General features: G+C 38.6%; 2 protein-coding genes across 3 annotated transcripts; both read right to left on the bottom strand.

Annotated features, from left to right (window-relative positions):
- Positions 1–367: 367 nt before the first annotated feature.
- si:ch211-196f5.2 (uncharacterized protein LOC556372 homolog) lies at positions 368–2,638 on the bottom strand. Its single transcript, XM_041967750.1, has 3 exons — positions 1,189–2,638; positions 984–1,107; positions 368–732 (listed from the first exon to the last, which is right to left on the bottom strand). Exons 1-3 carry the CDS (start codon positions 1,351–1,353, stop codon positions 632–634), a joined length of 390 nt encoding a protein of 129 aa, XP_041823684.1. The 5' UTR covers positions 1,354–2,638; the 3' UTR covers positions 368–631.
- A 1,679-nt stretch (positions 2,639–4,317) lies between these two features.
- Positions 4,318–21,323, bottom strand: rec8b (REC8 meiotic recombination protein b). 2 transcript variants are annotated; one of them, XM_041969035.1, is made up of 18 exons: positions 21,171–21,323; positions 20,954–21,022; positions 20,136–20,278; positions 19,469–19,544; positions 17,968–18,085; positions 16,903–16,978; positions 15,988–16,055; positions 15,175–15,256; positions 14,667–14,727; positions 14,336–14,528; positions 12,071–12,205; positions 11,858–11,933; positions 11,165–11,322; positions 11,032–11,071; positions 10,857–10,935; positions 10,685–10,786; positions 5,040–5,143; positions 4,318–4,910 (listed from the first exon to the last, which is right to left on the bottom strand). In XM_041969035.1, the coding sequence occupies exons 1-18, from the start codon at positions 21,224–21,226 to the stop codon at positions 4,819–4,821; spliced, it is 1,728 nt and encodes a 575-aa protein (XP_041824969.1). In that variant the 5' UTR covers positions 21,227–21,323; the 3' UTR covers positions 4,318–4,818. The 2 variants fall into 2 exon arrangements, with proteins under 2 accessions (XP_041824969.1, XP_041824970.1); XM_041969036.1 differs by having other exon boundaries at positions 14,667–14,724.
- Between the last annotated feature and the right edge of the window lie 173 nt (positions 21,324–21,496).

Here is a 21,496-nt window from a genome sequence, read left to right as displayed (position 1 = left end):
GTATTATAATTTCCTGTTATTCCTGTGCAATGTAAAATGAATAGTCACCCCCATTACTTTACTTTTTCTTTCCCCATTTGAAGTGAAAGAAAGCACAAAGCTTTGAATCCAATTTCCTGATAAATCCTGACAAATTTTCCCCTTTCACCTCCTAATTCAAAGCTAATGAACTTTACATTCAAAGCCCCATGAATTCTACTTTATGTTTGCCTTGTTCAGAGATCTTTCTACTTGACACCATGGGTTTGTTTGGAGATCTTGTTTGCAGCTCTGAAACTCCAGAGCTCCAAATAGCTACACATTGTAATTAAAAACAGAAAGCAGTTTACCTTGAGTAGACTAAGTTTTTGCTTAGAAACTTAGAATTTGCATGATGCTGTTTTTTAGTATTAAAAAACTATCGTACATAAAAAATATAACAAAGGCAAATGATGCATTTTACAAATGCAGCAAAGCTCCAGGTGATGTGAAGCCACTCTTGATGTTTTCCAGACTAAATAAAAGCAAACTTTAATATTTCATTTTAAGTGTACTTTGCTGTGAACTAGCTCAATATGTTAGCTTTACATATATATAAACATCAAATTGCATTCTTCATTTTTCTTTTTTTCCTCCCACTGGATATTTCTCCTCAGATCTCTCTCTGGCCCTGAGCCTCAGTAAATCCAGGCTGCTTTTTTTCCAGGTCTAGCGTCATGGTCATCTCCACAGGTGCCAATCCATTTTTCCCCACTGTAGACAGAGAACAGTGTTTTCAAACCAAGAAATAGGACAAATACAACACATTAGTGTCTGCTGTGGAAGAAACATTTGGGATGATCTTGTTTTTGGGAATCGGACTGTGGGACTTGTTGGAAGTATTTACGCAGATTTTCTGACACAATCTTGAGTCGGCAGTAAAACTGGATCAGTAAACACGGCCTGTATTTACATCAGTAGTCTTACAGATAACAGATTTTTTGGATATAAACTTGCTTGCTGACCTCTCTGCTTCCAGGGCAGAATGTCCATCCCGGTACGGCAGAAGGAGCGGTCAGTGTGGGCCTCGGTGCTGTATAAGACCTCCTGGAGCTGCTTGTCTCCAGGCTTCTGTGCCTTCACACGCACCTTTAAAGCAAAATGAAAATGGTTTAACTTCACCTGCTCAGACGCCCTTCTCTTCATACTTCAGTTTAGTTTTAGTCATACCTCTAGGATGGTGATCTCTTTCTCCTTCAGCTTCCCTGCTTTGTTCTTCACCTGCGTCTTCTTGGTGTCAACCCACACAACCCTCTCCTTTACTTCTGACCTGGACACACAAACACAGCTGTTAATATCTCCACCTTGAACAGCCTCTCGGGGTCCCTGAAACATGGCAGACTCACTCTTGGATTCCCAGATCGGCCAGTGTCGTGTCCAGAAAGGGGAAAGGTTGGTGAGCCGGATCAGGCTGAACCTGAATGGGCAGCGTCAGTGACATGGGAATGTCCCGCTCCACTTCAACACGCACCAACACCGCCTGTGGCTGGTCGGGTCCTCCTTTGGCCTTTTCCTCCTCCAACACGCTCTTTTTCTCATCTGCCGCCAGTTTGGCTCACTGTTCTGGAGCTCTGAAAACAAAATGGTGCACCTCTCTGCTCCCTTGTTTATGATCTAGGTGTTATCTTCGTGGACGACGTTCCCTGTCTGCACCTTTTTTATTCAGAGCCGGCGTTGAAGCAGATACTGGCAGGTTCACGCTCTCCAACGGGTTGATGATTCAAAGCTCTACTTCCTCTGATGATAAAGGCCTTTGGAAAGTGTGTGTAATGCATACAGAGTTGTGCTCTGTCCTCCAGGCTGATATAAGCAGCTTGTGTGAATGTGTGTTATGTGTCACACAGATGTTAGTTTTATTAGACTGTCAGGGGTGTGATGGACGGATGGTGGTGTTTATGTTCCCAGGTGTCCTTACATCATCAGATTGAACAGGGCGGAGTCTTAAAAAACTTTTTGGAAGTATGCAGCTTTGATTCGACTTAATATTTTAAATGATTAAATAAGGTCACATAAAACAGATCAAATTCCAGTTGCTGACTTCAGGTTCATTATGAACAGATTTACGACCGTGTAATGAGATGATGCTCGCCACCACATCCAGTCCTCCTCCTGTGGCCTCTGTCTCATTTCTGTTGAGATGAACCGAAGGTTGAAATATGAGCTTTTCACTCTGGTGTCACATTTTCAAGTTCATAAAATGTGTTTAGGCCGTATTTGCTGCAGTAAACATGAAATATGCTGTTCGCCTTCTGTGTTGTGTCATACGAAGCAGAGATCCCACACTAAAACACCCTGGGTTCCAGCATGTTTTAACCATTTAAAGTTTGTACTAAGAGAAAAGCAAGTCAAGTTTCTTTGCATTTTTTTCCCCTTTTGGATAATAATAGGAATCAATGTTTTCTATATGGTTGAGAAAACTTGTGATATTATAGTAATACGGTCAAAACTTGAAACAATAATGGGATAGTTGGGTATCTCATACCCAAACCAAGAGGTACGATTCACTGTAGTCACTGAAAAATGTGCTCTACTGAACTGTTAAACAGGCAGTTAAAAGCTTCGATATGAGGTTGATATTCTGGGAACAGTCCTTTGTCCTTTCAGGTCATTTCCCCCTCAATTTCTGGCCACCATTTTGGTTGAGTTACCCCCTAAAGAGAAATTACAATTTCAGTTTTCTTAAAGGTCAGCAGGACACCAGGAACAAATTTTTTAACCCTTCAGTGTCATTAGAGGACAAAAAAGTCCTCTCCTAATAGCTGCTATAGAAAAATACAAAATAACATGTAATCATTCAAATTAATTGATCACGTCATTGTTTCTAGGAAATTTTTCTTTAGTTTTTTTTCATATAATATGTATTAGGGGGATAAAAATTTTACTTCAGTGCTTTTAGAACTTTTTAGGACATTTTAGTCTGATCAACAACAAAAACATTTTCTCAAACATGTACTTTATGGAAAAATTGATTTTAGTATCGTATAATTAATTAGGCAAATAAAGGGTTTAACTATTTTGAATAATTACATATTTGGTAGCTTTGATTCGGACTGAATTTAATTACACGACTTGAACAAAAAAAGTGGAAAAAGTATTTGCCTAATCATATCAGTTTTTGTGGGAGGACTTTTTTGTCCTCTAATGATCCAAAAAGGTAACTGATAGGACTTTCTTTGTTAAGATGGGGATCTGTCCTCCTCTAAGCCCCAGTCACCAGTGGAGTTCCACAAGGTTCAATTTTGGGACCAGTTTTCATTACTACGCAGAGGTTCCACAAATTAATCTGCCCTCAAATGTTAGGAGACATCACACAGCTGACGACAGCTGAATGACAGTAAGTCAGAGGTGGTCATTTCTGGCCTCCTTTATTCCACTCATGGACATTGTTTTTCAATTCCATCGTCTGTGCCAAGAATTTAGGGGTCATATTTGATTCTGAGCTAAATTTTGCTAGATAAATTCTCTGATTTAAAAAGGTTTTTCATTTAAGAATCATTGCTAGACTAAAATCATTCCTTTCTAGCAATGACTTGATGCCCGTTTTACACTTCCATGTTGGATTAATGTAACTGCGCCTTGGTATCAGATTATTGCTTATTGCTCCCAAAAATAAATAAATAAAAAGACAGTAACCCATTTTTTTCTATCTTTCTGTTTTTAGTTTTACTCCAGACCTCTTAGATATTCTGGCCTTCCCGTCCAGCCAGTGACCTCCTCAGCACTGTACTGTTTGTAAACACAGTGAAGTCATGCTCACATTTTATTTCAGTGATGCAGCAGCAGAGGAGGTGGTAGCTAAACAGGGAATCTCTGTTGTTTTTGTACAGCGACAAACTATCAGGCTGCTTTTCAGCAGCAAAGCAAACTGTGTACATTTGCATTTCTACATAAAAAACACAAAATTGTAACAAAGCCGCTATAAATGCTGCATTTTTGTATCCAAACATGTGGCAGAGGAGGGGATGTTTCCTGGCACAACACTGCAATCTGAGTGTATCACACGTAGAGTCAACAAAATTACCATTCCAACATGCTGATGCGAATTAGGATTTCTGCTCCCGAACTGCAGAGCTGACCTCAGCTCAGGCCTCTCGGTCACAAAGAGGTGCCACATGGATCTGCTCTCACTATAACGTGCACAAACACTTCAATTGTGCAGAGTTACTGAGGCATGGGGTCAGACCAAAGTTTTCTGCCAGCGAGGCACAACCTGGTTCTGTTGGAGGCAGTAAATTGAATATCTATATGTTCTGTTCGCATTTGATTTATGTTCACGTGTTTCTGCACAATAAACAGAACTTCAGGTTTAAACTGGGATTTACTTCCCTGCTTTTCAGTCCGAAGCTTCATATAAAGTCACTGTGGTACTATAGGTCAGTTTTTACAGAAGAAAAATGTTTAAGTATTTTAAAGGAATAACAGTCATACAACAGTATCAAAATTCATACAGAACATTTCTAAACAACTTGGTTTGTCCAGACATCAGTAAGACTATAAAATACCAACAAATACAGTATGTTAACTCTGTAAAAACACTACCATATGATCAAATTAAAACCACTTTAAAAGTTTTAAAAAACCTTTAAAATTCTTAAAAATGTGAGGAAAAAGTCCTGCAGTAGTAGTACCTTTCCTTTCCTTAATGATTGTAAAGAAAACGCATAAAAACTTGAACTCTTGTTAACAAAAAGTATAAAAACTGATGGGGTTGAATTCGTTTTCCTTGAACAATTTCGATAAAAAAAGCATGAACTCTTAACTGTAACTCTTTGGGAAAAGAGTGTGAGATGGTAGCTGTGCTCAGTCAGCCGTCCTGATCGCTGCTGGCTTTATGAAGATGATGCCGTACGGCTCCGTCTGACAAACAGTCACCTGTCTAGCTGACAGCAGCTCTGTGGATGTGATAAAAAACACATGACTGCATCAAAAATCTTAATTGTCAACATAAAAATAATATCAGATGATCACTGCTGTTCAGGGACGAACAGTAACATTTATTATGTGTAGCTTCTTTTCCTCACCGAGCAGTTTGTAAAGTGTGTAAGCTGCAGTGGAGCGGTCGGCCTCTGGGGGCATCAGAGAGTCGAAGGTGACCTTTTCAAGCGTCTGCAGGGAGGTGATCCAGCTGCAAACCACAAGTGGTGTGAGCAGAGCATGCAGGATTCAATCTGCAAGGCATTTGAAGGCCTTTCATGGATATAAAGAAAGATCTCAACCTTTCAATCTTTGTTTTGACAATTAATCTTCCCACAGACCACCACACCAACATCCTGAATTAAACTACACGTCATGATCGTATGTGCTGACTCAGACTGGCCATTATTACATATGCATATGAGTGGTGGTAAAATGATTCAGTTTAATGGGGAAATGTGGCTCAGGCTCATCCCTCACATCTGATTTGTTTTTTTGAATTTCAAAGCAACTCCTCAGAAAGTAGGTCAGCCTGCGACGCTGGAAACAAAGAGCACATTTTCACACCTGAACATCACATCAGCCTTTGTGATGCATGTTGAACATTATCAGATCAAGTTCATTGGAACAGAATCATGCTAGAAGACAAATGTAGCCACAGAAATTGTGGGACATTAACAAGAATAAAATAAAATAAAATAGGGGGTTCTAAAAAGGACAATCAACTTTTCTCTATTAAAAACTTGCAAACCTGCAGCCAGGAATGAGACACAAGGTTACAGCAAATTACTGCCCTTCGTTTGTTATTGTAAGGACATACTGAAGGATGTACTAACAATAAGACTGACGCTCATCGATGAGTACGAAGTGCTGACTGGGAGAATAAACTCAGATTTTTGGTCAGTCTGGATGCAAGTTTTTTTTATTTTGACACTAAAGCTTAAAGTTGAGCAAACCAACCTCACAGTCGAGGCATTTCATATCTAATAAACGCCTAAAAAGTAATACAAACAAGAAACATAATAAATAAAATAAATAAAGTGCACTGTAGAGGACAGGCTGTGGCAGAGTTCATAAGCCTTGGGGACCCTCAGGAAAGAAACAGCACTTCAGCCTTGGGGTGGAGAAAAAATAGTTTATCATGTTTGATGCCCTGGATCTGCATCTGCTGACAGAAATGTCCTCTAAAGAACGGAGGCTGCTAATTAATCATTTAATTATTCATTTCTTGAGCTGCCTTGACCACTCTTTGCTGTGTCTTTTTATTCATCCTTTGAGCAGTTGCCATAGCAAACGGCCACATAAGATGTCAGGACGCTTTCCACCGCACACCGACAGGACGTCAGCACAGCCTGCTTCGGCTTCCTTTGGTTAGCTTTTTGATGAAACTGGCCGTTTGTGGCCCATGTGAGGTTGAAATAAAATGATACAGCTATGTTTGAAAACAATAGATATATAAATATGACAGAATATTATTTCACACATATTTCTATAGAAGAGCTAAAGATAAATACAAATAAAAGGATCACTGTAGATGTTTGTAGAAGTAAAATATTGTCTGTGAAAATATTGTGGCTCTGTTTAATAATTCATGCATCAGAGGGTTAAATCATATAAAACTTAAAGACAAACATGATACTACAGAGTTTTAGCTGCAGTGGAAATTTTCAAGGCTCCTACAACTTCACACCCAGTTGGAAACCACTAACCTGGAAGTCAATATTGGGGAATATTCATGTAATAACAGCGCAGACAAACATGGTTCTTGCATCAAGCATTTTGGGGCCTGAACTACTAAAAGGGTTTGATTGTGTAACAATGTGTGCAAACTTGAATGCACACGTGAAAACATATTGCAGCTGATTTACTAACTGGACACACGAATGATTGCATCAATTAGCGTGTTTGCCTCTGATGAATATGCAATATGGGCGTCTCTGCCAGAGAAGGCAGAATATTGGGATGGCGGTGTGTCTATGTTTAGCTCGTCTGAAAGGCAGGTATTAACTGGTACATCTTATTGTTGCGAGGAGTAGGCGTAGATACCACAAAAAATGAACAGACGGCTCATCTTTCCTGCTCATGTAAACATTTCTGGGATACCAGAGGAACAGAGCATTGAGACATATAGCACCTATGCAGCGTTGCAGTCTTGTAGATTCTGGATGAGTTAAGGGCTGATTTGGAACGAGTGTTTGAACCGAACTGGGGGAGCACTGGTGTATAGTCAAGACAAGGTGGCCCAGATCATTGTTGATGCACAACAATGAAAAACGTCCCATGCCACGGAGATGGAGAAGAAGAGATAAAGAGGAGAATGACCACAACCACCAGCCTGTTGGGGGGCGACAGCCCAATGCTGCAGGACTGCCCTCGCATCACTGAACCAAAAGAATTTCTTATGTGAAATGAGGGCAGCGCATTTAGTTTTTATTCTTTAATTAAATAACAAAAAACACAGCAAACACCACGATTCAACAAATGAAAAAGAACATTCATAGCCACTGTAACTTATGGTAATTATTTCTATTTTCCTCTTTTTCCAGTGTCACATTTCTAATGTGGATGTTTCTTTTAGGTTATGCACTCCTCATCCTGCGCTGCGCTCCTCCCCCTCAGAGTGCTGCTGGGCCGCTGGCATTAAGAGCCCTCACCACTTCCTGTGCCCCACCTTCGATCCCTCGCCAAGGCTTTAATGACGTCAGCGCAGATGCAGCGTTGACCAGCTGCAGAGTGTCGTTTTTGTTATTTTGCCAATAAAAAATATGGTAGATGTTCAGAAAACATCTTGTCTTTTTTATATGTGCACATCAGCTCTAGCATGTCATATCCCCGTATTCCAGTTTCCTGCTCCTCTCAGTAAGCGAGCCGTACCTTTCTCTCAATATTGGCCAGAGGATTCCCTTCTGCCAGCCCCCACCTGTCTGACGAGGTTTTGTTTAAAGCTATTTTTTCTTTAGTTTATTTGTCTTATGTCTTGCCACCTCCTTTCAATCTGGTGTTTATTTTGTTTTACTTTTTCACAAATCCTCTCCCATATTAAAGTTCTTCTGGTAACATTTAGATTTCTTTGCTCATATTTTATTTTGTGTTTGTGACCTTCCAGCTCTCCCTCTAAACTCTCCATGGCGACACCATAACACGCTAGTTGATCACCCGCATATTAGTAGTAAATAGTAAATCAAGCCCTTGGTGTTTTGCATTAGGGTGTGTACAGTCTCTGCAGCATGCGGCATTAACCCTTTCATGCATGGATTTTTAAAGAACAGCCACATTGTTTTTACATAGTTTTTTACTTCTACAAACATGTACAGTGATGCTTTTGTAAATTTTTTTATATTTCACATTTTATTTATCCAACTTATTTCTATGTATTTTATTAAATATTTTTTATTTTATCAGATTTATATGAAATATAAATTCTATAAAATATAGCTGTATAATGTTTTTCCTGTTTATCATTGAGGCAAACTTGCTAATTACAACGTACGTACTTCTTGTCCAAAAAAAAGGTACAACCTAGATTTAACTAAGAAAACAAGTACAAGCCTCCCATTGGACGACTGTTGCAGTGGAGCAGCTTCTCATGTCTTAAACAACCATGTCAGAAGACGCATCCTGTGGTTGTGGAAAAGATGTTAATCTGTGTCAGGAGGGTCAAATTGTTGGCATCAAGCCAAGAAAACATCTAAGAAGATGCTAAAACTACTAAAATTGTGTTAAGAACATATTTTTAAAAACTGGAATGTTAGTGGGGAACCATCAACTTCCAGGAAGAAATGTGACTGGAAAAAAAAATCTTAAATGATGGTGATTTCCAATCACTTAAATGTTTAGTTTAATCAAATCTTTAAAAAACCGACAGAAGTCGTCACAGCTATGTTTAATAGTGAAAGTAAGAGCATTTCCACACACACTATGTCAACTGACTGACGGTATTGGGACTAAACAGCTGTGGGGGAGAAAAAGGCTTCAATTTGCAAGGGAGCACAAAGATTGGACTCTGGGGGCAATGTAAGGTCATGTGGTCTGATGAGTCCAGTTTTACCCTGTTCCAGAGGGATGTGAGCATCAGGGTAAGAAGAGAGACAGATGAAGTGATGCAGCCAGCATGCCTAGTGCCTACTGTACAAGCCTGTGGGGGCAGTCTATGATCTGGAGTTGCAAAGAATGAGGCCAGCTAAGTTTCTAAATTTACTGAATGAGCAGGTTATTCCGTCAAGGACAAGGTCAAGATGACAATGTCAGGAGTCATTTTCATTCATGGATAGACGAGACCTGAACCTCAATGAGAATCTTCGGGATGTGCTGGAGAAGGTTTTGTGCAGCTGTCGGACTCTCCCATCATCACTACAAGAACCTGGTGAAAAATTAATGCAACACTGGATGGAAAAAAATCTTGCGACAATGCAGAAGCTTACTGAAACAATGCCACAGAGAATGCTGCTGTAATCAAAGCTAAAGGCAAAATATTCAAGTGTGTGATCTTTTTTTTTGATGGGCAGTGTATATATATTTATTTATTCTGTGTACTGGATGACTCACTAATGTTCTATTAAGTGGCTAATTTACAAATGTACCAGGAAACAGCTTTTAAATGGGTAACCACTGCAGTAAACACTGTGCATGAAAGGGTTAAATTCTTCCAGTGACATGTTATCCTGGTCAGTGTAGGTTTGCCTTAACATCTCACATCATGAAAGTCCATGAGAGACTGTTATTAGCTGACCTCAACAGGCAAGTGAACACCTGTCAGGACCCATTACAGTTAGCATATCATAATGGGCTTGGGGTTGAAGATGCCATCATTTACCTGCTCTCATCTGGACCAATCAGGCAGCCCTCTGAGGATCATGTTCTTTGATTTCTCATGCGCTTTTAATACAATTCAGCCTGCTCTACTATGTGAAAAGCTAAAAAAAATAATAAATAAATAAAAATCCAAGAGGACACAATAACCAGCTGGGTTTATGACTACCTAACAGACAGTTTGTCAGGCTGAAAGGTTGTGTGCCTGAGATGGTGGTCAGCAGCACTGGAAAACCTTAAGGAACTCTACTCTCACCATTTCTCTTCACACTGTACACCTCAGACTTCTAATACAACTCTGAGTCCTGTCATCTGCAGATATAAACTGGACAACAGACTAGGTTGGAAAAGCAGCACAGAGGCAACTACAAGAAGGGGCAGAGCAGACTCTACTTCTTAAGAAAGCTAAGATCATTTAATGTCTGCACTAAGATGTTGCATATCCTGTAAGTCTGTTGTGGAAAGTGTAATCAGCTCTGCAGCATCTGTTGGGTGCAGCAACATCAGAACCAGAGATTTAAAGAGACTGAAGAAACTGATCCAGAAGGCTGGTTCTTTGCTGGGAAAAACTCTGGAGCTGCTGGAGCTGATTGTCCAGAGGACAATGCGACAGAAGCTGCTGAAAATAATGGACAATTCTTCACATCTTCTACACACCACAGTGAAGAAACTACAAAGTGTGTTCAGCTTGAGGCTTCGTCAAGTCCAGTGCAAGTCAGAAAGGTACCGGAGATCATTCCTGCCAGCAGCCTGCACCGACCGGAACAAGATAATATCTTCTTTTAATCATTATTGATGTTTTTATAAAATAAATAAATAAATAAATGAAAGAAGAAAACAACAACTATGACATTATAATTCCCCGCTGGGATAAAGTAATTTTCATTTCATTTCTGTGTGTATGTTAGCACATATTATGCATGTGCACTGCAGCATGAAGTACCTCAGCATGTTCCAGTCCTCTGTGTCAGTCTGAGCTTCGGGCATCTCAATGTTTTCTTCAGCTATAGGCTCCATCGGTGGCTGGACGTCCTCCTGTGGAGACCTTTGCAGAGACACTAACATTCAGCAATGTGTTCCTTATCCAGCTAACTGTCCGTCTATCTGAGACTCACCATCTGGTGCTGACAGGGGTAATTACATCGTTTCCTGATTTATCTTCCTTGGACATGTCCAGGATAACGTTGGAGACAGCTGTTCACACATGCAAACACAATGATTTCTGGACATTTGAAATAAATGATGTATTTAAGTTGCTGTTTTGTTTGACAAGAGAGGTGGACGACTCACATAAGCCCTCTGCAGGCTGCAGTGCTGATTCACTGGATGTCTGAGAGGAACAAGTGCAGGTTTATCAACTAAAACTGCTTTAAATCACCTGTACAACCAGGTGAAATCTTCACTCTGTAAATATCTGACCAACCTCTCTCCTGCGAGAGTGCCTCCTCTTGCTCTCCTCCCTCAGTATTTCCATGTCCTGCTCTGACTCCCCCTCTGCTCTCTGCTCAGCCCTACTGCCAGGCAGAACAGTGAGTGAGGCCTGCTGTTTCCATAGCGACAGGAGGTCATCATGAAGGAGAGCTGCAGAGGAGGTCAAAAGGCAAATTTGCCAAGGTGACTGGTTATAAACAGTTTGTATTGTCCTCAGAGGTTAGCAGAGTTATTTTTGCACTAGCTTAGTTTAGAGTATCAGCTGTTAAAAGGATTCAGGGGAAGTTATTAATATGCAAATCAGTTCTTCGTCTTTTCAGAGCCACAAGTATTTGCTATAGACCTTTTTTAAAGGACATTTTCACTTGTCACTGCAAAAAAGAAAAGTACAGGAGAGGCAATTTTTTATTACTGACTCAGTTAAGTTTATATTCTTGATAAAAACAGCTTATTTAAATGGAAAGCACGAGTTTTGTGGTGTTCCTGATAAGACAAGGCAAAATATCTGCTGAAAAAACACAGTGTAATGAAGAAAAAATCATTTCCTTGATCATGACATTCAACATTGTTATGCATTTATTAATCCCTATATTTTTTTTGCCGATGCATCGTTTAAAAAAGTTAAGAAATGATCGTTTAAACTGCTGATTTTATCAGCTGAAGAGGCGTAAAGCTTTGCACTTACATCCACAGGGGGCGCTGAAGAGCTGAGCAGGGGTGGCACGCTTGCTTTTTGAATAGAAGTTCAGCATCACATCAGACTGACAGAAACAAGGAGATATAAACTTGGTGGTGCTGATATTGAAAAAAAATTCAAAGCAAAACTTAAGGGAACTAAATCTCTATTTATATATATTATAAACATTCAGACAAATGTGTAAATGATGCTGTTATCTACCAGCTGCTGTGTCCCAGTTAGAGGATTTTCAATCTGCTCCAGCATTACACGGTTGGATATCTGGACCTCAGGGTCTGCAAAGATGAGCTGACGCTTACGTCCTCTGCCATGCGTCCTCAGAGGAGGAACGCCGACCTGATGACAAACACATAACAGCATCTATACAAATACATAACAGTGTGAAACTGAAACATTCACACACCAACATTTTGTTCTTGTTAGTAGTTTTTACTCTATGGCATTGGCATTGTTTTAAAAGGTGCAAACTTTACTTTTGTTGGAGGTTTTGTAATTGCTGTTTAAGTGTTTTAAACTGAGATTTAATGGATTATTTGTTTCTATTTAGGTATTTCAAAACAATAATAAGCTGCAGTGGAGTATATGTGGCAATGACAGGGTGTCCTCAGAATGTATTAGTAGCTCCAAGTATGGAGCAAAGCTTGCCAAGCATCAGCCATGTCTCACCTTGGCCTGCAATTTGGTTTGTGATTTAATCTTTTAAATTCCAGCTTCCGTTCTCTGTTCACACAGAAATAATTTATAACATGAGATGGAGGGGGATCCAAACCTCAAAATATGAAATCCAAAGACATGCATGTTAGGTTAACAGGTCTCTCTTGTAAAAGAGACTGTGTGTGACAATGGAACTACAAAATAAAGGTTAGAAAAAGCTCTAAAAGGGGTTAAAGGTTGAAGCATGAACAGCTTATTTGTTCACCAACTGCAAGATACAATCTGCAGCCAAAACACTGAAGCCTGATGGTTAACAGGTTTATACTCGTAAAAACTAAACAGTCTGATATTATTCATCTTATTTAAACCACAACACCTCATTTCTACACAATTTCTGGAATCCACACATAGTTCCACCCTGATACTCACACAAACTGGTAGGCATACTGGCAGTCATATTACTAGTCAAAGTCAAAGACAACTCTGTTCATCCCTACAGGGTCATTCAGTTTGATAGGCCTCAGTTCATACGACAATAACCACATTTAAAACCAGTCATTAAGAATATAAAAACATACAACAAACAAAGTGTCAGCGCAGCAGTACTGTGACAGTTGGCCATGTGTACCAGCAGCAGAAAAGCTCAATGATAAAGATTATTTATTTCCATCAGAAGCATTTAAGAGTCTGACTGCAGCGGGGATAAAGGCGTTTTAGTATCCCGGGGCAAGATAGCGCCCTCCAGACGGCACACGTTCAAACTCTAGTGCCAGTGGATGACTTGGTTTGTCAGAGATGAATCTGGCTTTCTTAATTACCTGTTTTCTATAAAAGGTTCCTAACTCTGTCAGCTGGACACCAGTGATCTTCAAACACATTTTAATAATGTTATTAAACTGTTTTAGTTTCTAACAGACAACCCCTGAAACCAACAGATAAAAGAAAAGATTAAAAGACTAAAAATATAACAAAATGTTTTCAGAAACGTTAAAATAAAGCAGCTTCTGCATCAGGTGGACCCTCTGTTGACCCTTTTTAACAGTTAACTCAGTGTTTTCAGCAAATTTTAGATATGAGTCAAACACAGTTCCTAATCCACAATCTCCACCTCTTCACTGTGAATGATGCTGGCTGTTAAATGATAAGAGCTCTTTCTAAAATCAATAGTTATAATGTCCAGGATGACTCCCCACCGTATGTATATATATTTTGTGGATCAATTACTATAAAAATCAAGACAAAAATTTGCATTTTTTTTTTTACTCTCCCAGGGAGGTGAAGATGGGAATACTGGTGTTATGCTGAGAAAATTGTGTCCATCGCAGAGATGCAGCGGAACAAGCTGAATCTACCCTCGTTGTAGTAATTCCTGAATATTACGGCTTAAAATGGATCCAATATTCTTTGTAGATTTAATTAACATCAACACGTTACTGAGAACTTAGCTTTAAGACTATTGGAGCAACTCCACTCAGTAAAACTGTCTTTATTCATTTCCTGAGGACATTTCAGAAGTTGGACTGTTTTCTGATCTTTGTGTTTTTTGTCTCAGCATTTCAGTCATTTATGGAAAATAAGGTTAGAAAATGTGATGTGACTTCACAGCTAAGTGTAGCTGTCACATGATGTTTAAATGGCTGTCGCGTAATGAAGCGAGTGGATTTGCAAAGTCATGGATGCTGCAGGTTTGAAACCTGGATGAGACACAGTATAACATAAAAACGTATTTATCCTCTTTACAATTTGCTAATTGCAACATTTTAAATTGTGATTTGAATTTAAAAACCATTACTCATTCAGCCCTGGTCCCACCTCTTCATTGAGACTTCCAGTTGATCCATCCTGCAGCTTCACAAATGCCCCGCAGGGTGGAGCTGGCATTGCTACATGCGGAGGTGTCGTCTCAGAGGGAGCAGCAGCCACAGAAACCCCCACGAGCTGACCCGTCTCCTCGTCCAGCAGCCACACACTGTCCCGCTCTGTCCCAAATGTTGTCTCTTTCAGCCTGGACACAGATTGGTGCCACGTTTTTATGACAAACACATGTGATCTTTGTTTTCTTTTTTTTTTAAATGACTGCTAATGCTACTCTGATGATGCTCTCATAACATATTTTATTAGTTTTCATTATTTGGATACTTACTGGTCAATAGAGGAAATGATTCCCTGCTCTCTGGTCTCCTCTTCTGTCGGCTGCCCCTCTGCTAATTTTAAGGCATATGTAGACATTACACAGAGAAAGAAAAGTCTAACTGGAAAATTTTTTGTAATCTGTTAAAAGCTACTATGCAAACTGAGCCATAAACCTCTCTTCTTGATTTTTCAAGCAAGAAAGTAATGCTGGAAAGTAATTTTGTCCATCAAAACACAATTTAATCATATTAGGACTGTCCCAATATCAGTCAAACTCATCTTCATCTTAATCTGTCCTGAGTTTTGTGTAGTTTCTTGCACTGGTGATAATAGTCCAGGGAGAATCTGTCACATTTATGCTTATTGGGAGATAAAGCAACCTAATAAACATTTAAGGAAAAAAATATGAATGTGGGACATCTTCACAATGATGTCCAACTAAACAATTAAAATATTCATGTTCAAATGCATTTCTTAGCAGACAGACAGATAAATATTTATGACAGAAACATACACACCTCTCCAGAACTGGTCTGGTTGATCCATCAACAACTCAATGTCTCTGACTGTGGCTTCAGGAAGGTCATCTCCCTCAAAATACTGACAGGGAGAGTCAGAGGAAGAGAAATGACACAAGGACAAAATGCAAGACCAAGGCAACAAGGGGATGACATGTACAAATAGAGGCAATATGTTTTAGTTAGTTCTGTGTCCACAGGGATAAATAAAGTTAGGAAAAAAAGCAGTAAACAAACAGACGTGTGGATATCAGTAGATGTTTACTGCAAAGCAAAAGTAAAGCCACGGGACAGGAAGTCAGGGGCGGAGCCAGCAGAGATGTGAACAACATGTTTCTGTGAACACAGACTGATATAATTAAGTCAGATCTTATCAAGTTGAAATGGACTTCATCAGCTGACGATGCTTCAGGAGGAGCATCTATCTGTCCCCGGGTGACAGAATGAGGAGGATGATGGTGGGTGACGTTACCACTGGCCTTACACTCAAATAATATGGAGAAACATGGCTGCACTGCATGACTAAAACAATACAACTCTGTCTCCTTTAAAGCTCTGCTGATAAGAGGTGAATTTAGAAGAAAAGCAGATACTTTAAGTCCACAAATACACCAGATGGCATATGATCAGATTTTCATGGGGCTTCTTCATGAAAAATTGGGCAAGGGCAAAGCAAGCATTGTACGGTGAAGGTGTTCAGTAGATGTTGTGTGCACACGGTCCACATTGCAGCTCTGATTCAACAGGACATCTGTGGTGTCTGACATCATGACTGAGATGGGTCCTGTATCTGACCTCTGACAGAGACTTTACCTCAGCAGTGCCGATGCCAAATGCCTCCTTCTCTTTCAGGATGACGGGAGCTGGAGGTGAACTGACACCTGATTTAACACAACAGGACCAATCAGGACCAAAGCATGTTCCAGGTACAGGAAGAGTGTGAGACTAGCACAGATTAACAAGTATTAGTGCTTAAATGATGACATTACTCCTTTAAATTGTAATCATTGGTTTTTATCTAAAAGCAGGTTAAGTTTAGTCAGAAAGCATAATTACAAGTCACTGTCACTTTAGATTAGTCCACCTTGGTTAGCACATTCTTATATGACAATACTAAAAAGTACATTTGTACTTTAGCAGGTATTTCCTTTGTGAGGGTGGAGCTTTTAAGAAAAAAAAAATTAAATGCCAAGGAGAAATACTAACACACACACACACACACATAAAAATAAATAAAGTAATATATAATACCAAATAAAGAAAAGCATATAAAACACAATAATCTAAAAATAGAAAATAAAATATAAAATTCAGAATGAAAAATAGAAGTATAAAAATATCAAGCAAGGAATATAGTGTAAAATCAAATATGCTAAAAAATAAATACAAATAAATAAATCTCAAACTCAAATAAAATAAAATAAAAGCCAGCCTCTATTTATAGTTTGGAGACTAACTAGTAAACTGAACTTGGAGGTTGCCCCAAATGAATTAGTCTAAATTAAATTTATTGCAATGTTTTCAGCCACTTCCACACATGGACACTGGAAATGTTCAGGAGAACGTGTATTAATTTCAGCTTTTATGTTTTCACATTGCTGAATCTTTCTGAGAATTAAATACCATAACATGAGATTATAAACACAAAATAGACCACAAGTATTTCAAGTATTGCAACCTTCTCAGAAATGACGCGTAATGTTTGGAAAGTAAGGAAATGAGTCTCACCCTTTTTTTCAGGTGTGATATGGGGACTGGACACCAAGGAGAGCTGAGAATCCATCTCTGCAGTCACAAATTTAGTCTACAAATAAATGTTATAAACATAGAAAACAGACATCAGAGGCAGTTAATTTCTTGGATGAGTGATAACAAAGTTACAGAGAAAAAAAAAACAAGACAGCCTCTTCATGACCACACTGTCTCTCTGGGATAAACAGCCTAATATTTCCAGACTTCTGAAGCTGAATATCTGAAGAAATATTTGCTTCCTGTTCCACGTACAGACTTTTTATTTGGATGCAGATTAATTAAAACAGCTACAGTAATTGTCCTCAGATGATCAGATGTTTTCAAGCCGCAGCATTCTGTGTCATCTCCTCTGCACATGATTTTTTATGTGCAAATGGATAGTTAACAAACCAGAATAGAACATTTCTACTCACAGAAATAAATGAAAATAATGACATAGGTATATACCGAGTATATACAAGTAACACACACTATGTCCTACTATATTGTCTGTTTCTTTGTGAAAGAATTTACGCAGTATTTTCCATGGAGATTATCAGAAGGTCAAAGTCCAACCACGTCTGCCAGCTTTACAGAAACAAAGTGAGTAAGGGTTGGTTATCTACTGTGCTTTATGCTGAGAGAATCAAAGCAGGGGGTGAAAGGACGTGACCAACACTCATGTGCATTGTGCCATAAGGCAACAAGTCAAAGAGAATACAGGTTTGCTTTACACAATAACTGTAAAACTAATTTTTAGTCAAACTGTTGTTAGAAACAGTCCCTCATGGTTTGTGCTAAATGTGGTCCGAGTAACTCGGTTATTGAGGGGAAATTTAATTATATAATTAAATAACAGATGTTTTCAATTGCAGAGGTTTATTTGTGTTAAAATGGCCAATAGTTGTGTTCACTGCTGCTCCTGATCCAAAAACCAGACTGAGTATTTAATACGAAGAGCAGGTATCTGTTTATGTATTACTCATCTCATTAAATCTATGTTACCAAACTAACACACACATATACAGTTTCTGGGTGATTTTATGTGTGTTTGAAATGAACCTGGTGTATTTTATAGGGGGTGGGTAGCTGGTGAGATTCCATGAGACCAAAAAAGGGGTCCTGAGCTCCCTCAGCTTCTTCCATCATGTGCAGGTTGTCAGGAACTTCCATGGCCATCCTGTCAGATGAAAAGGCACCAGTGAAATCCCTCAACATGATCAACTTGTTCTGATGGAGAACTGTTTGCACTGTTTTTTAATAATGATAATTCTTACTTTATTAATCCCAATTAGTAAATTAGTCTCTGTATTTTAACCATCTCTAAATTTACTAGGGAGCAGTGAGCTGCCATGTTTCAGTTGGGGATTAAGGGCTTTGTTTAGGGACCCAGAGTGGTTCACCTTTGTTGGCACATCAGAGACTTAAACCCATATTATGCAGACCAAGGCCCACTTCTGTAACTACTAATGTACTACTCCCCACCATATTTATTTTACTGGATCAAATTACACCCATATATATATTTTGAGCTTATAAATGAAGCTTTGTTAACCTGTGAAATAAACGAGAAATTCAGGCTTGTGCATGTGTAGGAAAATAAATTATATTGCTAACACATCATCCAGAAGGACCAGACAATGTTGCTACTACTTCTGCAACACAGGTGGTTTCTATTTTTATATTATGGATAATAAAGGAAGCAGTTTAATCTAATGTATAAAGACTTTTGTCTCTTCAGCTTTGTGTTCTTCAACTTAAAAAAATATACTTGGACAACTTCTACAGTATAATAGTAACAAGTCCTCATACCTTGAACTATATGGCTAATTTTAATTTCTACAACATCCACATTACCTCTGTCCATCTTAGTACTTGAATTGACTAGGGGATCTTCAGCAAAGTGGGAGGACTTGCGAACCGCCTGCCCTCTGATTGGATGATTTAATACGTGATAAGTTTGTCACTGTCAAATCAGTTTGAGGAGTAAAAAACAGGCCAAAATGTATACTTATAACTTGAGAAACGTGATAAATGTGTGTTTTACGAGCAGTTTTTCTGCTTTGTATCTGTGAACAAATGCTAACAAATCCATATCCACAGCCTTTTTCAATTTCTTTGTGTTATTTTTTATTTTAATTTCACAAAATCGCAGAGCTTCAATTACAACTACAACCTCTAGAATAATTTTTGAACATTGATTTACAAGTTTAAAATATATATGGATGTAAGTTGCTCCCATACTTGTATTTGCTCCATTGGTTATCTATATAATAACTATAAAAATCACTGGAATAAAAACAGAGAACATTTAGAGTGGAAAATGATATCTAACAGATACAACAGCTCAAACAACGCTGCAGCTTTATAATGTGTCTAATCAAACATTTATAAGAGTTTCACATGAGTAGCGCTATTTGTCTACTAATTACTTTATAAAACCTGATCTCCCTTTAATTCTTTCAATCACTCACAAATGTTCCACCAAAAGCTTTTAATTCAGTTGTACAACTATAGATGACCGAAGGCACCAGTGTGTATGTGTGTCTATATGTGTGTAGACCTGTCAGATTCTGCCATGTCGATACGTATGGCTCCCTGGGAGCGCAGCAGGCGATCAATAGTTTGTTGGGCCTCCTCTAGAAAACAGAAAATGGGTTAATAGTTTTAATAAACAGCTCTGTGAAGTGCTGATAGATAGAAGGAAATGCCACTCTGCATAATAAACACCGGCTGGTTGCTTGGCTTCTCCCACCGCTGATCATCCTGCATTGTGTTTCACAGTTTTCATCAACCCTGACAACTGCATGATAGTGAAGCTGCTAGTGTCAGTGTCAGGGTGTAATTTTAATCTGAATGAATCAAAACTGTTGAGCTGTCTGGTGGTACAGCTTTCATCAGCTCAAAATTGGCTTCCAAGTCACACATGTACTGGAAAACAAGGCCTGCGATTTTAGCGCTGTTTTGGTTTAACACAAAAAGAGCATTACTGAAAATGGAAGAAATGTCTTTTTTAAATTTTAGAATTCATTTCCTTACAGTCATAATAATACATGGCATAGTATATTTACTCCTCAATAAAGCAGATGCTTTAATTTTCTATCTATTCCCTCAATTTATTTCAGCTTTCATCTGTCTTTTCTCATTTTATCTATACTATGCAGAAAAAAAGCCATCAGAATTTTCCATTTCTGATACTTATATTCTATATTGCTCCCCGTTTATCTCACCGAGCAGGATGACACACTGCTTGTGGTAGACCACTATCACTCCATACTGCAGCTGGGATGACAGGTAGAGAGAGAAGCGAGGCCTGGGCTGGTTCGGCTGCAGTGAAGGAACCTTTGCAGTCACATAGTCCACAATGTCGCTGCTGTAAACATTTAATAAAAGGAGTAAGAGAAATCTACAAAGCACACAAGTTTTTAAAAAAGTACATTTTTGTCTGTGTGGACTGCCGGAGCTGACATAGCCCATTGTTTCTTGTTCTGACGACTGATTGTTGATAGGTGATGCAGAGGTGGGTGAGCTACAAATGAATTGCCCTTTTGGGATCAACAAAGTTGCCTTGAATCTTGAAATATTGTAACTGACACCCAAATATATGTTAGCATTCCTTCAGATAAAATATTTTAAGTTTGATGTGTTCAACTGATGATAACCAGCTGTGTTGGCACAGTCTACAAGAATTACAGTCATTCCTTGCTTGAGTGATAAAGGATGCCTTTTCATTTGTTTTCTGTGTTTAAAATGGTAAATTGAATTAAGTCTAAATCTTCTTGGAAAAAATTTATTTTCAGCAGAACTACTGTGCAAAGGCTGCAATGCTAATCTCTTTACTATGAGATCACTGAATTAACGGTTAGCTTTGCCGGCACTGTGATCCTAGTATAGAAGGATATGTAATATATATTTCTAGAACATTAGAAAACACGACAAGAGCAGACAGAAAAAAAAACAGACAAATAAATGAATAAATAAAGACTTGAATGAAATAGGTCTTTCTTGGAGGGGATAAAAATCGGTCAGAAAAAGTGGTCATTCTTACCAAGTTCGCTTTACATTAACTCTGAGAAACTCTCTGCGTGTGATCCGAATACCTCTTGTGGCTGCTAACCTAGAAAACAAAACTGGTTTATAAAATGTAGACATAAACCTGAGGACATTCAAAGATTAAGCGACTTAGCTAACGATTAGCTAGCATTACCCTCATAGTCAACTCTTAAAAATAACTTTGTAAAACAAGCTAGCATTTTCAAACTTACCAAATTGTAGAAAAACATCCTGTATGGCGTTGGAGGACGTTTGGGTAGTAAAACATTTTGTTTTGGATTAAGAAACCACTATAAGGTCAACTTTAGAGTTTAGGAACCGATGGAGACGAATTAAAAATTGATGTATGAATTTTCGTCAGGGTTTCCCGCGTAGAATCAGACTTGACCAATCAGATTGCGGGAATGACATTAGAACGTAAATATTTGTGATGCATTTAAGTACTGTAGGAAAATGATAAATTTGAGACTTTTGATGGTACTTTTGCATGTCATAATTTGTGAAAAATCAACATTAACATTAATATTATACTTCAGTC

Source organism: Melanotaenia boesemani, chromosome 18 (assembly GCF_017639745.1).
Source record: "Melanotaenia boesemani isolate fMelBoe1 chromosome 18, fMelBoe1.pri, whole genome shotgun sequence".
NCBI classification, from domain to species: Eukaryota; Metazoa; Chordata; class Actinopteri; order Atheriniformes; family Melanotaeniidae; genus Melanotaenia; species Melanotaenia boesemani.
The sequence above is the reverse complement of the archived record's forward strand: the minus strand, read 5'-3'. Positions and strand labels throughout refer to the sequence as shown.